Source organism: Centrocercus urophasianus, unplaced genomic scaffold (genome assembly GCF_019232065.1).
Source record: "Centrocercus urophasianus isolate 14NV4802_14NV808 unplaced genomic scaffold, USGS_Curo_1.0 seq_19, whole genome shotgun sequence".
Lineage (NCBI taxonomy): Eukaryota > Metazoa > Chordata > Aves > Galliformes > Phasianidae > Centrocercus > Centrocercus urophasianus.
The window spans coordinates 8205670-8221548 of record NW_024884744.1 but is presented as its reverse complement, the minus strand read 5'-3'; the positions used below and the strand labels follow the sequence as shown (position 1 = coordinate 8221548).

The 15879-nt window shown below is 42.5% G+C and overlaps 2 protein-coding genes across 2 annotated transcripts; one reads left to right on the top strand and one right to left on the bottom strand.

Moving 5' to 3' along the window:
- Positions 1–5242, bottom strand: LOC122161469 (cytochrome P450 2J2-like). The gene is made up of 9 exons (XM_042820914.1): positions 5078–5242; positions 4237–4399; positions 3242–3391; positions 2882–3042; positions 2075–2251; positions 1713–1854; positions 991–1178; positions 334–475; positions 1–179 (listed from the first exon to the last, which is right to left on the bottom strand). Exons 1-9 carry the CDS (start codon positions 5240–5242, stop codon positions 1–3), a joined length of 1467 nt encoding a protein of 488 aa, XP_042676848.1.
- Positions 5243–9500: 4258 nt separating this feature from the next.
- Positions 9501–14874, top strand: LOC122161407 (cytochrome P450 2J2-like). Its single transcript, XM_042820840.1, has 9 exons — positions 9501–9671; positions 10402–10564; positions 10696–10845; positions 12380–12540; positions 12707–12880; positions 13135–13276; positions 13808–13995; positions 14328–14469; positions 14696–14874. Exons 1-9 carry the CDS (start codon positions 9501–9503, stop codon positions 14872–14874), a joined length of 1470 nt encoding a protein of 489 aa, XP_042676774.1.
- Positions 14875–15879: the final 1005 nt, after the last annotated feature.

Sequence of the window (15879 nt, the reverse complement as noted above, 5' to 3'; positions counted from 1 at the left end):
CTAGCGAAGAACTGCACAGAGTTTATATGGGTGAGGTTTCATCGTGCTCCCAAAGACAAAGCTCAGGTTGATCTCCTTATCTCCTTCTGGTGGGGTGAACTTGAATGTCTGCAGCAGGCTGCAGAAGATGATGAAAAGCTCCATCTTGGCCATCACCTCTCCCAGGCACACACGATGACCTGCAGGGGAAGGGGAAATGCAGTCAGTCCCTGGACCAGGCTGGAACCTTACACTTTCTGGCATTACACTCCCTTTGTTTTGCTTTTCTTCCACTAGGAAAATATTACTGCTTCACACTCAGAGTCTAACTCGGTTGGTTATCAGCACACCTACCTGCTGAGAAGGCTAGGAAGGCCTCTCGGATCACAAAATTCCCATCCTCGTCCAAGAAATGACCAGGGTTGAACTGGTGAGGGGTCTCCCAATACTCGGGGTCAAAAAGAGTTGAGTCTATGTTTGCCATGATGATGGTACCCTGCAAGGAAAACGCTATAGGCTCAGTTCTGCCTCTGGATTTCTCAAACATCAAGAACAAAAGGACACAAATGAATTCCACATAGAGTCTGTGGCACTGCTGGGCACATGGTTAGAATAGAACAAGTTTTTTATCGGGAAAAAATGCTTAGTCACAAACTAAGTCCTATTTTGTTGAGGTTTTTATAGTGTTCTTTTGTGTGTTTGTTTCTTCAAAAAATAAAGAAACCTCTATATATCAGCTTCAGACATTTCCCTGCTTTATTCCCTTCATGTCTCCTTTTCCATTCTGTTAGCAAATGCAACAGAATGAAGGGTATGAGGTTATTCACCTTCTTATCCTAAACCGAGTAAAATGATTTTCCCAATTCTGACAAGCTTTGATAGATTTAGAAATGAAAAACAGTGCACCCTGCAAACCGAGCAGCACATTTTAACTCCTAATCGTCAAGGCAAAGGGAGAGCACAGAGCAGTGCTGTGCAGGAAGATGTGGCCAAAGATGACAGACAGGATACCTTCGGAACCTGATAACCCAACAGGGTTGTATCCTTCACTGCTTGTCTAGGAATGGTGATTAAAATGATGCTGCTAAAGCGGATGATCTCATGAATCACAGCATTTGTGTAAGGCAGTTTCTTCCGATCCTCGTAGTCGATTTGGTGGGAAGAACCCAGAACAGCATCCAGCTCCTTTTGGACTTTCTCTAGGGAGGAGAAAAAAAAACCAACACAACAACTTTATATGTAGAATTTTGCATGAAATGGCTGTCTTTTCAGTTTCAGATTATTAGCAGTAACAGAAAAAAATAAAATATGTAAATAAATTATACTTCTTATATCCTAAAATGTAAATACAACTATTTAGGTGCTACTCGACTGCAATCTGATATTTCCCAAATTTTAAGTTCTGTGGTTAGATCATCAAGCTCAATAGATACATTGATCTTCATAGTTAAAGGAAGGGGAGCAAATTAATTAAACAAGAATTTCTGAGCAATAGGTTAAACTCAAGCTTGGTTCTAGACTAGCTTGAAAAGGTGATCTTAAAGAAAATAAATAAAATAAATATGTAGAACAGACAATTGATCTTCTTGAAAGACAGAATCACAGAATCACCAAGGTTGGAAAAGGCCTCCAAGATCATCCATCCAACCATCTGCCTCTCACCAGTAGTCCCCACTAAACCATGTCCCTCCATACCACATCCACACATCTCCATGTCCGTGTCTCTGACTCACCTTGGACATCTGGATAAGCCACCATGTAGAGCAGTGCCCAACGTAGAGTGGTGGCGGTGGTCTCTGAGCCACCCAGGAAGAGATCAAAAACAGACTGCAACATGTTTTCTTCATCAAAGGTAGAATTTGGGACGTTTTTAGTCTACGGGTGTCAATGAGAAAGGTGAAATAGTAGCACAGAATCCAGCTAAATAACTGCATCTTTAAAATCACCCGTTGCACACCCTGCCCTCAGGATCCCAGAGTACAAAAATAACAAGTGTGCTATTTTATACTTCTGAAACAGGTTATTGGCTATTCAAGGTTCGTATTTGAATTCCATAAGAATAGCATCTGCGTCAACTCCAGCACAAATTACTCACTTTCTCCATCTGATCCAGGTAAAAGTCAATGAAATCTTTTGGCTCATCCACTCTGCATCTCTCCCTATGACTTTTGATCTCCTGCCTTATGAAAGAATGAATAAAATTACAGCAAGATTCTATTTTTCGTATGGGTCCTGGGAGGTGCCCTAAAGGCCATGGGAGAACTTCAAATATCTGTGGAGCAAGCATTCAACACAGCTGCTGTAAGTTATACAACACGAGCAAGGCCATACAGAAATACAGTGCAGACATTTTTGGTGATGAGTTACTGAGTCAGTTTCAACATTGGATTCCTACCTTTGCTGCATAACTCAACTCGTATCTGCCCTGTTAATTCATCAACAGAAGAATCCCGTTTTGCAGACAGGTCTGTTTTGCATGCATTAACGGTGATACAGTCAATATTAATATATATTACCTCGATTTATAGGAAAAAAACCAATCTCTTTTACTCCAGTACAGTGTATATCACTTTTCAACTTTCTAATAGCAGTTTCAGAAATGGAATTCAGAAATTTCAACATCCCAAGCACTTTCCTTTCCTGGGAAATTCTAATAAAAATTATTAATATAATGGTTAAACAATGCCACGTCCAAAGCACTTCAAATCCAATTCATATTCATGGTCGGTATTTTTTGTAAAATCAGCATTTAATGTGCACTAAATATTGCAATAACTCTGACAATGTATAATTATATATTTATTATGGCATGAAAATTGTCTAATTACTATTACCCCATAGCGCAATAACTATTGTGTTCAATAGTTAAATAATTTGCATGTTAAATGAGCCATTTTCTCACATAGTAAACGTAGCTGTTCCCAAAAGCCACAATCTCACTGTATGCTTCCATCAGCTGGCGGAAAGTCTCATCCTGCAGGGAGAAACGATGCCCAAACACCACAGCACAGATCACATTGGAGACCGCGTGAACGATGGGGAAGGAAGGGTCAACAGCTCTTCCTGCAAACACAGAGAAGCGTTGGTGACAAAAACACCAGCTGCTTTGCTATTCTGAAAGCAAGCTCACAATGAGGTTTTGTCTCAGATATCCCCTGTGCTATTTATTTCTGGAGCAAAAATAACCTTTCCCCTCTGTGTTACACAAACTACACGCCGTGTCAAAACCACGACCGCGCTCCCGACCACCTCGGTGCCGTACCATCTGTGCTCCTGAAGAACTCCACCAAGTGCCGGGCCTCGGTTTGTATCCCACGTTCCATCCCTTTATTCCCCATTCCCAGTTTCCGGAGAGTCGCAATTCCAAAACGTCTCTGATCTTTCCAGATGAGACCATTTGAAACCAGGATACCTTCAGCCATCAAGAACCAATTGGATGCCATGTTAGTATTCATGTAATGCTGATACTTGCTTGCAAGCTGTGTTTGCCAACATAGTCTTGTCTCCCTACAGATGTTGTGTCACCACTGCAGGAGTGGCAGAGAGCTTTCCTCAGCCGACAGTACGTTCAGTTTTCTACCACCTGGAAATACGACGGTCCCTCGCACTAAGCTGCTCAAAGCCTGGAGACCTTTCTGAGGAGCCCATTGGAGAGGTCTGCAGGTTTCCTGTTCTCGTTCTCCTATGCTTGCATGGATACGAGGCTGGTGGAAACCAGTTGAGCCACTCCTGTTTCAAATACAGAACTCTATCCTCCATCCACCAAAATTCATCAGTGCCTGATGTAAACAATAGCACAATAAAAACTTCTAAACAAGGACACATTGCACCTGCAGTCTCACTAATGCATCTAAAACTCCAGTGCCGTGGGACATCCCCAAGGGCCACTTCTTGTTCAACAGCTCAGTGCATGCTTTCTCCATTGCAGCCATTGTGTAAACAAGCAATTGAGAGCTTCAAAAATTACTTCAGCCTCTGCTCCTCAAGCTCCAGATGAAGGATGGAAAGGCATCAGATGGATTATTTCAAAACAAGGCACGAACTTAGACACCAATAATGGATAAATTACATTAGCAAGTACAAACATGCTGCTTTGGTAAGACTCTGGAACACACGTGTGATAGTGGGATGGAGGAGACAACTGAGGAATGCTGCAGAATTGCTTTATTTTGTTTCTCATGAACAAATGGAATGGGTAAACAGGGAACTAAGAGCTTGTCAGCAGACAAAGTCCTTCAGCAGATGTATGCATCTCACCTTTTCCAGAAGAAAATCTGTTGAACAAGTGGGTCTGTAGCCGCCCAGAAACATCCTCTGAGTTGGTGGTGAGACCATCCTTCACTGCTTTGAAGCCATACAGCACCACGACGGGTTTGTGGCCCAACCACAGGGTACAGATGTCCCCATAGGTTTTTGCTAGCTGCACATCAGTTGATGCAAAACGAAGCAAACAAACCAAAAAACTATTGGAGAAACATCAACCAAAATGCACACACAATGGGGTCTTCTCTTCCAACATGGCACTACCCTGGGGTTCAGGAAATGAAGAGGGGAAAATGCTTTTGTTCTGTGATGGGAACATTCATGAGAGTAAAGCTGTGGCACTGCTCTGGGATCCCACTATTCACAGCAATGTGAATGGTCAAAAGAACAGCTGCTCTTGCTCTTTTTAACACATAGGGCTGTCTTTGGGATAATAATGACTGTGGAAATGCTCCTGGCTGGGTATTTACAGCTCACATTAGGTTTCATATGAAAGTTCAGCTGTCCAATGTCAGTTACATTTTTCAACTCATTTCATTTCCTCAGCCAAAAAAACTAGAACTACTCAAAATTACACATTTACATACAGAACGTTGGAAAAACAGGTTAAAATATGCTGAAATCCTCCATTTGTCTTTAACCTGAAGACATCATATCCCAACATTCATTTATATCAGGAGCCTGTAGATTTTATTTGACTCCTTTAGGCACTACATTTAACTTCCATGACCCTCTTTCCTCCACTTGAAGTTCTCATAACCAATTACCAGCCTATCGACAGCCATCATCATTGGCTACAGCTTTTGCTCCTTCTCTCCCATCCACAAACACATACCTTTTTCAGGCTCCCATGGTCAGCTTTAAAATTTACCCACCACATGCTTCCAATGATGGGAAACGGGATCGGGCCAGGAGGAAACCGGCGACTTCTCCATTGCAGTCTCAGGAACTGCAAACCCAGCAGAAACAAAAACAGGGATAATAGCATCACAGTCACCATTTCACACCTCCAAACTTGTCTGTCACCGAGAAAGCTGTTATTAATCTGTTAAACTGACTCTGTTGTTCTACTTAACACTTCCCAAAGAGAATCGTGTCACATCCAAACCTTCTTCCCTACCACATTTCTCCAACAAAATGAAGATCGTTTCCACCTCTGAGCATACTTAATACATTGCTATGCTGCAATATGCTAATAGCTGCCATCACATTGACATCCAACCAATGCCAGAAGGCGGGCACTTCATTCTGACTTGCATCTGATATTCAGAAACGTCCCATTGAGCAATTGGTTTGGTTGGAGGTGTCACTCACAGCACTGGCTATGTGCAAGCTGAGAGCTGGGATACTAAACTGGAGATTTTGGTGTGCTTGCCTGTGTGCAGTTTGTTGCTTTTGTTTGTTTTTCCATATTTGTGCATGTTTTTAAAAGAAAAAAAAAGACGCTTAGTTGTTGAGAGCTTATAGATTTCCCTACTGTCAAATGTCAGAACTAGTTCTGAAAATATCTGTGCTCAGTTTCTCAGTATAAAGCCTCTGCGACATCCACGTGCACATCTTCCAAACACACAACTTTGTCTTCCACCGTCCTCCTCAAGTCCTTCTGACAGGTGAAAACTTTCTGTTTCCCAGAATAAATCTGTATCGTGAGTGAATGCGCTGGGGATGGGTTGATGGTTGGACCAGATGATCTTGGAGGTCTTTTCCAACCTTAATGATTCTAAGATTCTAATCCTGCTTGAAAAAGGTACTCTGTCACAGAACCACCAAGAGACCTCTCAGATCACTCAGTCCAACCGTCCAGTACTACTGCTGTTTCCCCACTATGTCCCTTAGTACAACATCTAAATGTCTCTTGAATGCCTGCATGGACAGTGACTCCACCACCTCCTTGGGCATCCTGTGCCAGTGCATCGCCACTCTTTCAGAGAAGAACTTCCATCCGCGTCCGTTCATCCTGATCTGCATCAGATTTCTCACCTGTCCTACAATTCTGATGTTTACAGAGGCGTTACTCATTGACAAATGAGCTGTCTCGCAACACAAACATAGAACTTTCAAGGTCTCTTGATCACTCTGAAGTTTATATGCCAGCTGCTTCTGATCCTGAAAAGTAGGACTGATCCCAGAGGAAGAGCTAAAAAAGAAACAGGAACAGAGTGTGATTTCTTGTCAGAAAGCCACTGGTGCCTCACAAGCCCACACTGCCTCTGGGAGAAAAATAAAAAGTAAAAAGAGACAGCTGATTGCTACTGGTTCAGTATATCACAAAAACATACATTTTGTTACAAATCCATTCAGAAAATGTTTAATACACGTCTGAAATCACTCCCAGCTTTCTATCAAATAGCTTCTTGTTCTGTTCAGGTTTCCCCTTCTGTAAACACAGCTATGGCTTTGCATACTTCGGCCCCATAGTTCAGTTCATGGAAATTTCATAGGCATTTCCTACACCTGTGCTTTCAGGTGGTTACTTCCCCATGTTTCTGTCCAGAGATAGATGGAAAACATAGAATCATTGAGGTTGGAAAGGACCACTAAGACCATGATGTCCAACCATTAACCCATCGCCATCAACCATCACGTCACTGTGACGTGAGTGAGCTGGTTAAGGGCTTTTATTTGGTTGGTTGTTGTAACTGAAGGATTCATGGTCACTCCTTCCTACAAACCCAAACAGAGAGGAATGAGACAATTGAATTACTTCTTCTCAGAACATTGCCAGCGTCAGCCCTTAGGTCAATCAGGACATGAGACAAGCAGCCAGTGTCATGAAAATTAGTTCTCAGGATTAAAAAAGTTTTAAAGCAAAACTTTCACCTTTAAAAAAGATGAGCATTTTCTAATGACTCTGAAATATTGACTCATGTTTCAGTTTGTAATCTGCTACAAAACCCAGATCCTCACCTGCTTACTCCCACTCCATCTTCACCATGCAAGGAAGAATAACACACAGTTACATCGTGCCCTACCTTAGCAAGCAGCAGGTGAATTTTTCAGGTTATTTGCCCAAATGATAAGAGAAACCGATAGGAAAAGAATGAAAAAAAAGCTAAGAACTGGGAGACAACAATGGAAATCAGCTGGATGCAAGAAGAGTCGTGGCGATATGTCCCCATCCAACTGCTGTCTGCTAAGCAAACACTCATGTGGTGTCTCAAGGACAGCAGTAAGCATTAAGTAGCAGGTTGAGCATTGCTTGCTGCTGTGTTGGGTAACAAACAGGCAGTTGCTTTGTGCATTTCAACTGCGTATATTCTGCTGGCAGAGCTGATGTGAAAGGTACTGTGCACAGAGGTGATGCAGTCAGGGTAGGCTGCAAGTAGTCACACAGAAGGGGAAAAAAAAATGAAGATATTCAGTTTGTTTCATTTTATGAGGTTTGAACAGGATATTTGCAAGACAACTGTTCCAAATAATAGTAATCTTTCTGTATTTTTTGTCCACATTGAGGCTTCTCGTTCAGTAGGTTTCTATGCTGCAGCTTCTTCAGAATTTCTGCAGCTACTGCTGACCACACACTGCGCTCAGTGACACACAGAAGAAAGGTGGGAGAAAAATCATTAAGCACAAAGCATGTCCTAAGACAAAAATAAAAACAAATAATAGCACATCATTGGGCCTTTCCTTTCAGTCACTCCTAACTGAGCTCACAGAATCACAGAACGGCCAGGGTTGGAAGGGAGCTCAAGGATCATGAATCTCCAACCCCCTGCCGCATGCAGGGCCTCCAACCTCCACATTTCGTACCCCTGCATAAAAATCCATCTGCCTGCTGGTTTCTCTGGGTGTTGCCACACTGTTGAAAAATAGATTCTACCTTTCTCAATCCTGAGCAACCCAAAACCCTTCAGTGCTTCAGCCCATGTTCCTTTCTGAATGAGAACGGCATCAAGTGTATTTATGTTCTTCCCAGTCCCAAAAGCTAAATGTGCAACAGCTGAGCATTTCTCAGCTACCATGGTAGAACTCAGAGTTCTTCTCAGGAAGAAACAGAATGTTAATACCCCTTTCAGCTTTCTCTTATCTGAAACATTCTGTTCTGACCGTGACCATTAGCATTCCAAGTCCAATATTTAGGCTACTAAATACTTCAAAAATGCTGAAGCAAATACTCAAACACTAGGAAATGCCAAAATGAACACCGTCTGCACAACAGGGATTGCTTCTTAGTGATGCCTTACTGCGAGCAGTACCAGATGTACTGTGGCTGAACCTAAGGCATTCAGCATCTCTTCCATCCCATTAAATAAATCAACGTGCATCAGAGGACCAAGAAAGCAATAACACAACGGTGGGACCGAGCAGGTAGAGGAGGACGTCACAGGGAGGACTTTGGAAAGAGGTCATTCTGGGGGCAATCCATTTGCATTGCTCCATGTCTCCATTCTGTGTGAGCAGCACCTCCCTGCGCAAGCCCTGCACACACTGCTGGGCCAGGCAATCCCTGCACTGCCCAGAGCCTCACACTGCTTTCCAACACACACTAAATCCACCTTTGCAACCCGCAACTCAACATCTAAGCCCTGGTATTGTAACGCTTATAATAATTATATAACTATTATTCTATATAATTATTATAACAATTAACAACACCGTCCCAACAGAAATAGATAAGATGGGTGATGCTTTTCAGCTGTGGAGATTCTGGGCACTTTTAAGGCAGTCTACTTCAGAGAAAGTCAATGAATAGCAACTAAGAAAAGAAAGACAGTTAAGACTTCAGTTTAGCCTTCTGTTGCTTGAATTCAGTTGTTTTTCTGCTCAGAGACTGTATCCTATTATGCACACATTTCCACTTCTGTATAAGAAACCGCATAAAAATTGCAGTGTTTCAGAAAGGTAATAAGTAACACATTCTCAGCATTTGACTACAAGAAACTTCAGGAGGTGTTACCGTCATGCAAGACATTTGGTATTCCTGGATAACTGCTCAACAATGACTGCAAAGCCCAATATCAACACACACAAAAAAGAAAGAAAATTCTAGTTGTGTCAAAAAATTGTGACAGATCACAATTACAGATCATAAAAGAGAGTAGGTGTGGCTTGGCTAGCGAGGGATCACATATTTCCAAGTTTTCTGAAGACTTCAGCCTGGGCAAACTGTAGATCGAGAGGGAGGGACAGACAGATGGTCAAAGGAGGCATAGGCTCCTTAGAGAGAGCTGGATTTCAGTAGAAGCACTCGTTCATCTGCACAGCACCAGATTTGCAGAGGAAGCCACACACAAGAGCAGCGAGCAGAGATTTCCATCATGTTGGGGATCACTGAGCTGTTTGTAGCCCTGGTAGCCTCCCTCCTGGTCTTGCAGTTCCTGAAGCTGCAGTGGATGCGCAGCCAGCTCCCTCCAGGACCAGTTCCTCTCCCCATCATTGGGAACTTGTGGCTGCTGGACTTCAAACTTCGCCGAGAAACTCTTGCTAAGGTATTTCGTTCTGTCTTATCTTTTGCACGTGGTTCAGTGGGGAAATAGTGGTGGCAGGTGGGCAGCTGGACTGAATGATCTTGGAGATCTTTTCCAATGATTCTGTGACCTGCGGCTGAAAATCTGTCTGAATCTATTTTAACTTACATTTAAATATCAATAAGCATCGTGTTTCATTACAGGATTTGTTTTCTGTCTTTGCACTGGTAACTCTCGCCTTGTAAACCATCTTTAGTTGAATTTCCTTTGGCTGACACTAATGTTGCTGGAACACCTGCAGGCCACGATGGTCCAATCTCTATTAGCAGATCAAACATACACTCTAAATTGACCCCTCTTTTCATATTTGTATAACCAAAAGTCAGCAAGGCTAAAATGAAGCAGGGAAAGAACGAATTCTTGTTCTGCTCATAGCACAAGTTCTTAATAAGCCAATTAAAACTCAAGATTTACATCAGATTGAGGAAAAATACAAGCATTATCTGAGGAAAGACAATAGAAGCAAATATGAACAATAGTGGGAAAGCAACAGGAAAGAATGCAAAAGCATTTATCTTCTTTTTTTGGAAGCTGGAGGAAAAAAGGATCATTGTCAATTTTCATTCATGAAAGAAAACAGAAAATCTTTGGCACTTTGCACGCATTCATTTGCTCTTTGATTCTTAAAACGAATACTTATGTGAACGCATTCTGTTTCCTACTCACTGATGCACTGTTATTAACTCTTCAGTTAACCAACATCTATGGCAACATCTACACAGTGTGGATGGGACAGACACCCATGGTGGTACTGAATGGGTACAAAGCAGTAAAAGATGGCATCGTCACCCATTCAGAGGAGACTTCTGGAAGACCTCTCACGCCATTCTACAGAGACATGATGGGCGAAAAAGGTGTTACAATACCAAAATACGTGTATCTTTTTTTGCTAGTGCTATATAACCCCATCCAAACCCAATTTTGCCTCCTGCAGGGAAAGGATTTCCCTGCCCAGCACCGAAATAAATGCTTCTGTGTTCTTTAGGCATTTTTCTGACAAGCGGGCACACCTGGAAGCAACAGAGACGCTTCGGGATGACCATCATACGGAGCCTAGGATTGGGGAAGAACAACTTGGAGCATCGAATTCAAACAGAGGCCTCCCATCTTCTGGGAATCTTTGCAAACACGGAAGGTAAATTCCATAGAAAAATAAGACTTGGAGCTCTATCTGAAATACAGCGCATTAGGGGAACTGAAGTTTCACAACACGTTTTTTTACAAGCTGTAAAGATATTTTTCCTATTAGTGGGACTTCTACTGGCTTTTTAATTGCATTCTTGAAAAAAATGTTTTGTCTGCACAGCTCGCAATATGAAGCTTTTTTTTTTTTTAATAAGGATAGTAGAAAATGTTTATTATCAACATCATCTCAGGGACAGCTGGTAACAATTTTTACATTCAAGGAGGATAGAAAACCTGCATGTTTTCCTCCATAAAGAACAGAATTTGTGACCTGCTGGGCAGCAAACCTACCATTTGGCAGAGAAAAAAGCCCAGCACAAAAAGCACGTTGTTCTGTTGTCCAACAAAATTCCTTTGTAGGGTTTGAACGAAATAAAAACCGGTAAAATTTTAAGAATATGCCAAAACAAAGCACCCAAATATAAATATTCTGCACAGCCAAATCCCTCACCCACATCATATTTCATAGCGACATGAAAGCACAGAGAGGTTTCCCAAGGTCTGTCACCAACGCATTTAGCCTTAGATATAGCAAAAGGGCCATACTGACTTCTGAGAGCAACGTTTCTAAGGCCAGTGGATACAAAAGATAGGAGCACACCAGCTGGTACGAGGCCTCGGTACAGCCCAAATCTTCACTTCCATGCAATTCTTCCCCATATTAAACCCAGTCATTGCATTTACTGTTTCAAAGAAACAGAACGAGTGTTGGACTGAAGTCAGAAATGCATAGGGGACCATTTTCCTTTGGCCAGTTTGAAGGTTGTCCTCACCTTCAGCACGTGCACTTGATTATTTTTCTAGATTTCACCTTTCTGTGGACTTCAACCCTTTTTAACAAGAGCTGTGTTCCATCCTGTAAAATAAGGAACGTGGGCTGGTGGGCATGGCGGTGATGGGTCGATGGTTGGCCCAGATGATCTTAATGGTCTTTTCCAACCTTTGAGATTCTGTGATAAGAATTACAAAAGTTTTGCCTTCACGGTCTGTGGAGAAAAAAATATATACATATATTATATATAGCCAGCTGTTATGCTGCACTTGAAAACAAATCAGGGAGTAGACATTTCAACGTGACTGAGATATTAAGACTTCAAAATCTTTCCTTTCTGATTTGTTACCTTCACCCCCACCCCCCCGAGTTAAAATATCTGCCTGCAGATTTGAAGGCGTGTAATCCAGCCACAACACCCAGATCACAACTCAGAGAGGTGGGGGAAGAGAGACCTAGCATCCATCTTCTCAAAGACTAACATTACCCTATTTTTCAAGAATTTAAAGCAAATTGGAAATACAGATTCCCTGCAATTACAGAGATTCGCATTACACTGGAGCTCACTTGCAGAAGATCAGACTCCTTTTAGACTAAGTTTCCCACACTCTGAACTGCTATTATTTTTGCTTTTAAAAGAAACGTTCCTCTTCCTTAATTTTGCTCACTGCCACCTGTCAGAAATACTCACCAGTAGCTCCTGTACCTGCAGGCAAGCCCTTCGACCCCCGCACTTCCATCGTCCAAGCCATCGCCAATATCATCTGCGCTGTCGTTTTTGGCCATCGCTTCTCCAGCGAGGATGAATCTTTCAGCAAGCTTATCAAAGCTGTTTATTTTGTGATCTACTTTCAAGCTACTATCTGGGGCAGGGTAAGAACCTGTATATTTAATCAGAATTGCCCATGTTCCAACTCGTGTGCTGCCTCTCATCCTAACTGAAACGACTCTTGCAGTGCTTTTACAGTTATCAGGAAATCAGAATTGGGCTCTCCAATGAAAAATGCTCCTATTTCTTCTTATTCATTTACAATCACAGATGTACGATGCTTTCCCGTGGCTTATGCACCGCTTCCCAGGACCGCATCAGAAAGTGTTTGCATACAGTGACTTCATGCACAGTTTGGTTATGAATGAGGTCCAGATGCATGAGAGAGAGAAGGCAGGTGACCCACAGGATCTCATTGACTTCTACCTAACCCAAATAGCAAAAGTAAGTATCTATTTATCACCACAGCCCCTCCTTGGCCTCAGTGTCCACTACAAACACTTGCACTTCAAGTGACAATAATAGAATTTCAATACACACGCTTTGTTTGACACTGAAGAGTTGTGCACTGATGGATTGCTCACCATTATCACAAAGTTACTCCCACTGCTACCTGAGCAATTGTACTCAGCTTGCCCTTCAAACAAGCAAATATGAAACAATCCACTTCATAGCCTTCGTGTGAATGTATCCTACAGACCAAAGACGACCCCACCTCTACGTTCAATAAAGACAATATGGTTCAGACCGTGGTTGATCTCTTGCTGGGAGGGACCGAAACAACAAGCACCACCCTCCTCTGGGCACTGCTCTATATGGTACAATACCCAGAAATACAAGGTGAGTAAAAGCCCTAGCAGAGAGCTGTGCTCACCATTACATCGCAGTGAACGCCGTTTCAACGTAAGTAGTCGCTCCGTCACGTGCAACAGATCCAAATAAACATTAACAATGAATACAAGAGGCAGATCTCAATAATTGAGATCTAAAAATGAAAGCTTAACAACCGAAACAAAAACCTTGTGCCTTCTCCACCAGCTCATTAAGATCATTTTAATTAGCAAAAAGCACTGTCACCCCCTTCCAGTGAGATAAAACAAGCAATACCTTGCTCAGGTCACGACTACGCATGCAGCCAGAACTTTTACAACCTTCAGAACAGGAAAACTTTAAGAACACAGAACCACATTACCCTCACAGAGATCATCCTGTGCTTTGGGAATATGCATTTTCTCAACCAACTCAAACCAACACAGATGCTACAACACATCCCAAGGCATTTCAGAGTAGCACAATCTCTTTTTTTCCCCGTACCTTGGGGCTGGAAACAAAGAGGGGGAAAAAAGTGAAAACATTGTTATTGCACTGCAGAGAGAGTTCAAAGGGAGATGGAGGCTGTTCTGGAACCTTCCCACGTCATCAGCTACGAAGACCGCAAAAGACTGCCCTACACAAACGCTGTGATTCATGAGACTTTGCGGTACAGCAACATCACTTCTGTGGGGGTCCCTCGACTGTGTGTGAGGAATACAACTTTGCTGGGCTTCCACATTAAAAAGGTATGGAGTACGCACGTCTCCAAGCTTTGGATAGTTAATGTTGACTATGCCGAGCACATCAGCTCCTACAGTTCCTGGCTTGGCACAGGGAATACATGACAGCACATCACAGACAAGAAACAAAGCTGAGTGCTCCAAATGAGAGCCTACATGTAACACCTTATGACAAAAAAGAGGACAGAAGGGTTGATAATGCCTAGATGCACGCAGGAGAAGGGCAAGCTGAGTCCAAGCACCTGGCTGTACACACAGGATAGCACAGTTACCTACTAGAGAGATGAGCCAGAGAAGAATCAACACATAGGAAATATCACCTCTGTTTCTTCTTGCAGGGCACACTTGTGCTGCCAAATCTGCACTCTGTGGTGTACGACAGTGACCACTGGGCGACCCCGTGGAAGTTCAACCCAAACCACTTCCTCGATTTGGATGGCAACTTTGTGCACAAAGAGGCATTCTTACCCTTCTCAGCAGGTAATGCCCAAACATTTCAGCAACTCTCTTCATTGTGTCTTGCAGCACAACAACAAACATTCTAGAAACATTCTAGAACATCAAGAAACGTTTTGATAAAAATATATTTGGCCCAAAGATTTAGAGTCACACATTTTCACGTAAAGCCCACAGATTTGGTCTTGTTCTATTTGTTTTTCGTAGAATTTAGCTTCACACTTTTAATTTCTTTCCCTTTTCCCTGCAGGGCACCGCGTGTGTTTGGGGGAACAGATGGCACGAGTTGAACTGTTCATCTTTTTCACTAATCTGCTTCGGGCATTCACATTTCAGCTCCCTGAAGGAGTAAAGGAAATCAACCCGGAGTACATTTTGGGTGCAATACTGCAGCCACATCCCTATGAAATCTGTGCTGTTCCACGTTAATCTGCAACATACCACGAAGCAGAGGGACCCCCCACTAACTGCAGAACAAACATCACTATCCTATCTGCATTCAAATTCACATAGCTCAGTGTAGAGAATTAACGTAGAAGTATTTCCGTTCAGGAAGGCCGACCTCACGCAGATGAGCTTTCTGTAACTAGAAAATTGCATTTACCAGAGCTCACATATTTACGCCATAGGTACAAACAGTTATTCAAAGTGCTACCAGAAACATATTTACACACACAGTGACAATTAATCAGATGTAGCATTTCAGAGAAGTGGTCTGTAACGAGAGCTGCCTGCACGTGCACTCAGTGACGTACCACGTGTGAAATGGCACAACTGGTCCAACACAGCAAGGATGCCTGCAAACACCATTTGCTTCAGCAGTTACTCCTCTCTGTTCACAGGTGTTTCCTTGCTTCCTCCTGCAGAAGGTTCCAGGGCACACAACTCCTGTTTTGACTCCTCTTCCTTTCCCGCTCCCTGGAAACACTTCATATAGCTGTCAGCTTCACATATGCATCAGTGTTGCTCTTACAGTCACATTCCATCTGGAAATACCCACACCTAATTCTATCCTACTTCCTATATCTGATCTCTATTTTATCACTGCTCTCAGATGCAGGTGTTACCAAGAACTTTCCTTATGCTTAATATCACCATTACAGCACCCAATAATTTGCTCTTCGAAGACAAATAACAGCCTTTCAAGAAAAGATACCAGTATTTGTCAAAGCCAGCACAGTAGAGATCTGTTACCTACAGCCTTCTCCTGTTGTCCCATACTTCCACAACAGATGGGGAAAGTTTGGACCACTTAAAATTCAACTGTGATCATCCTAAATGCTCAGTTTTCCAAGTTCAGTACGGACAAACATAAGTTATGCTAGGATGTCATTAAAAGCAAAAGTGGAAAGGCACTTATTTCACAGATGTAAAGCTAAAGGAAAACTTCATTCTCCTCTCTAACATTTCCAATTACCACCATCTACTTGGTGA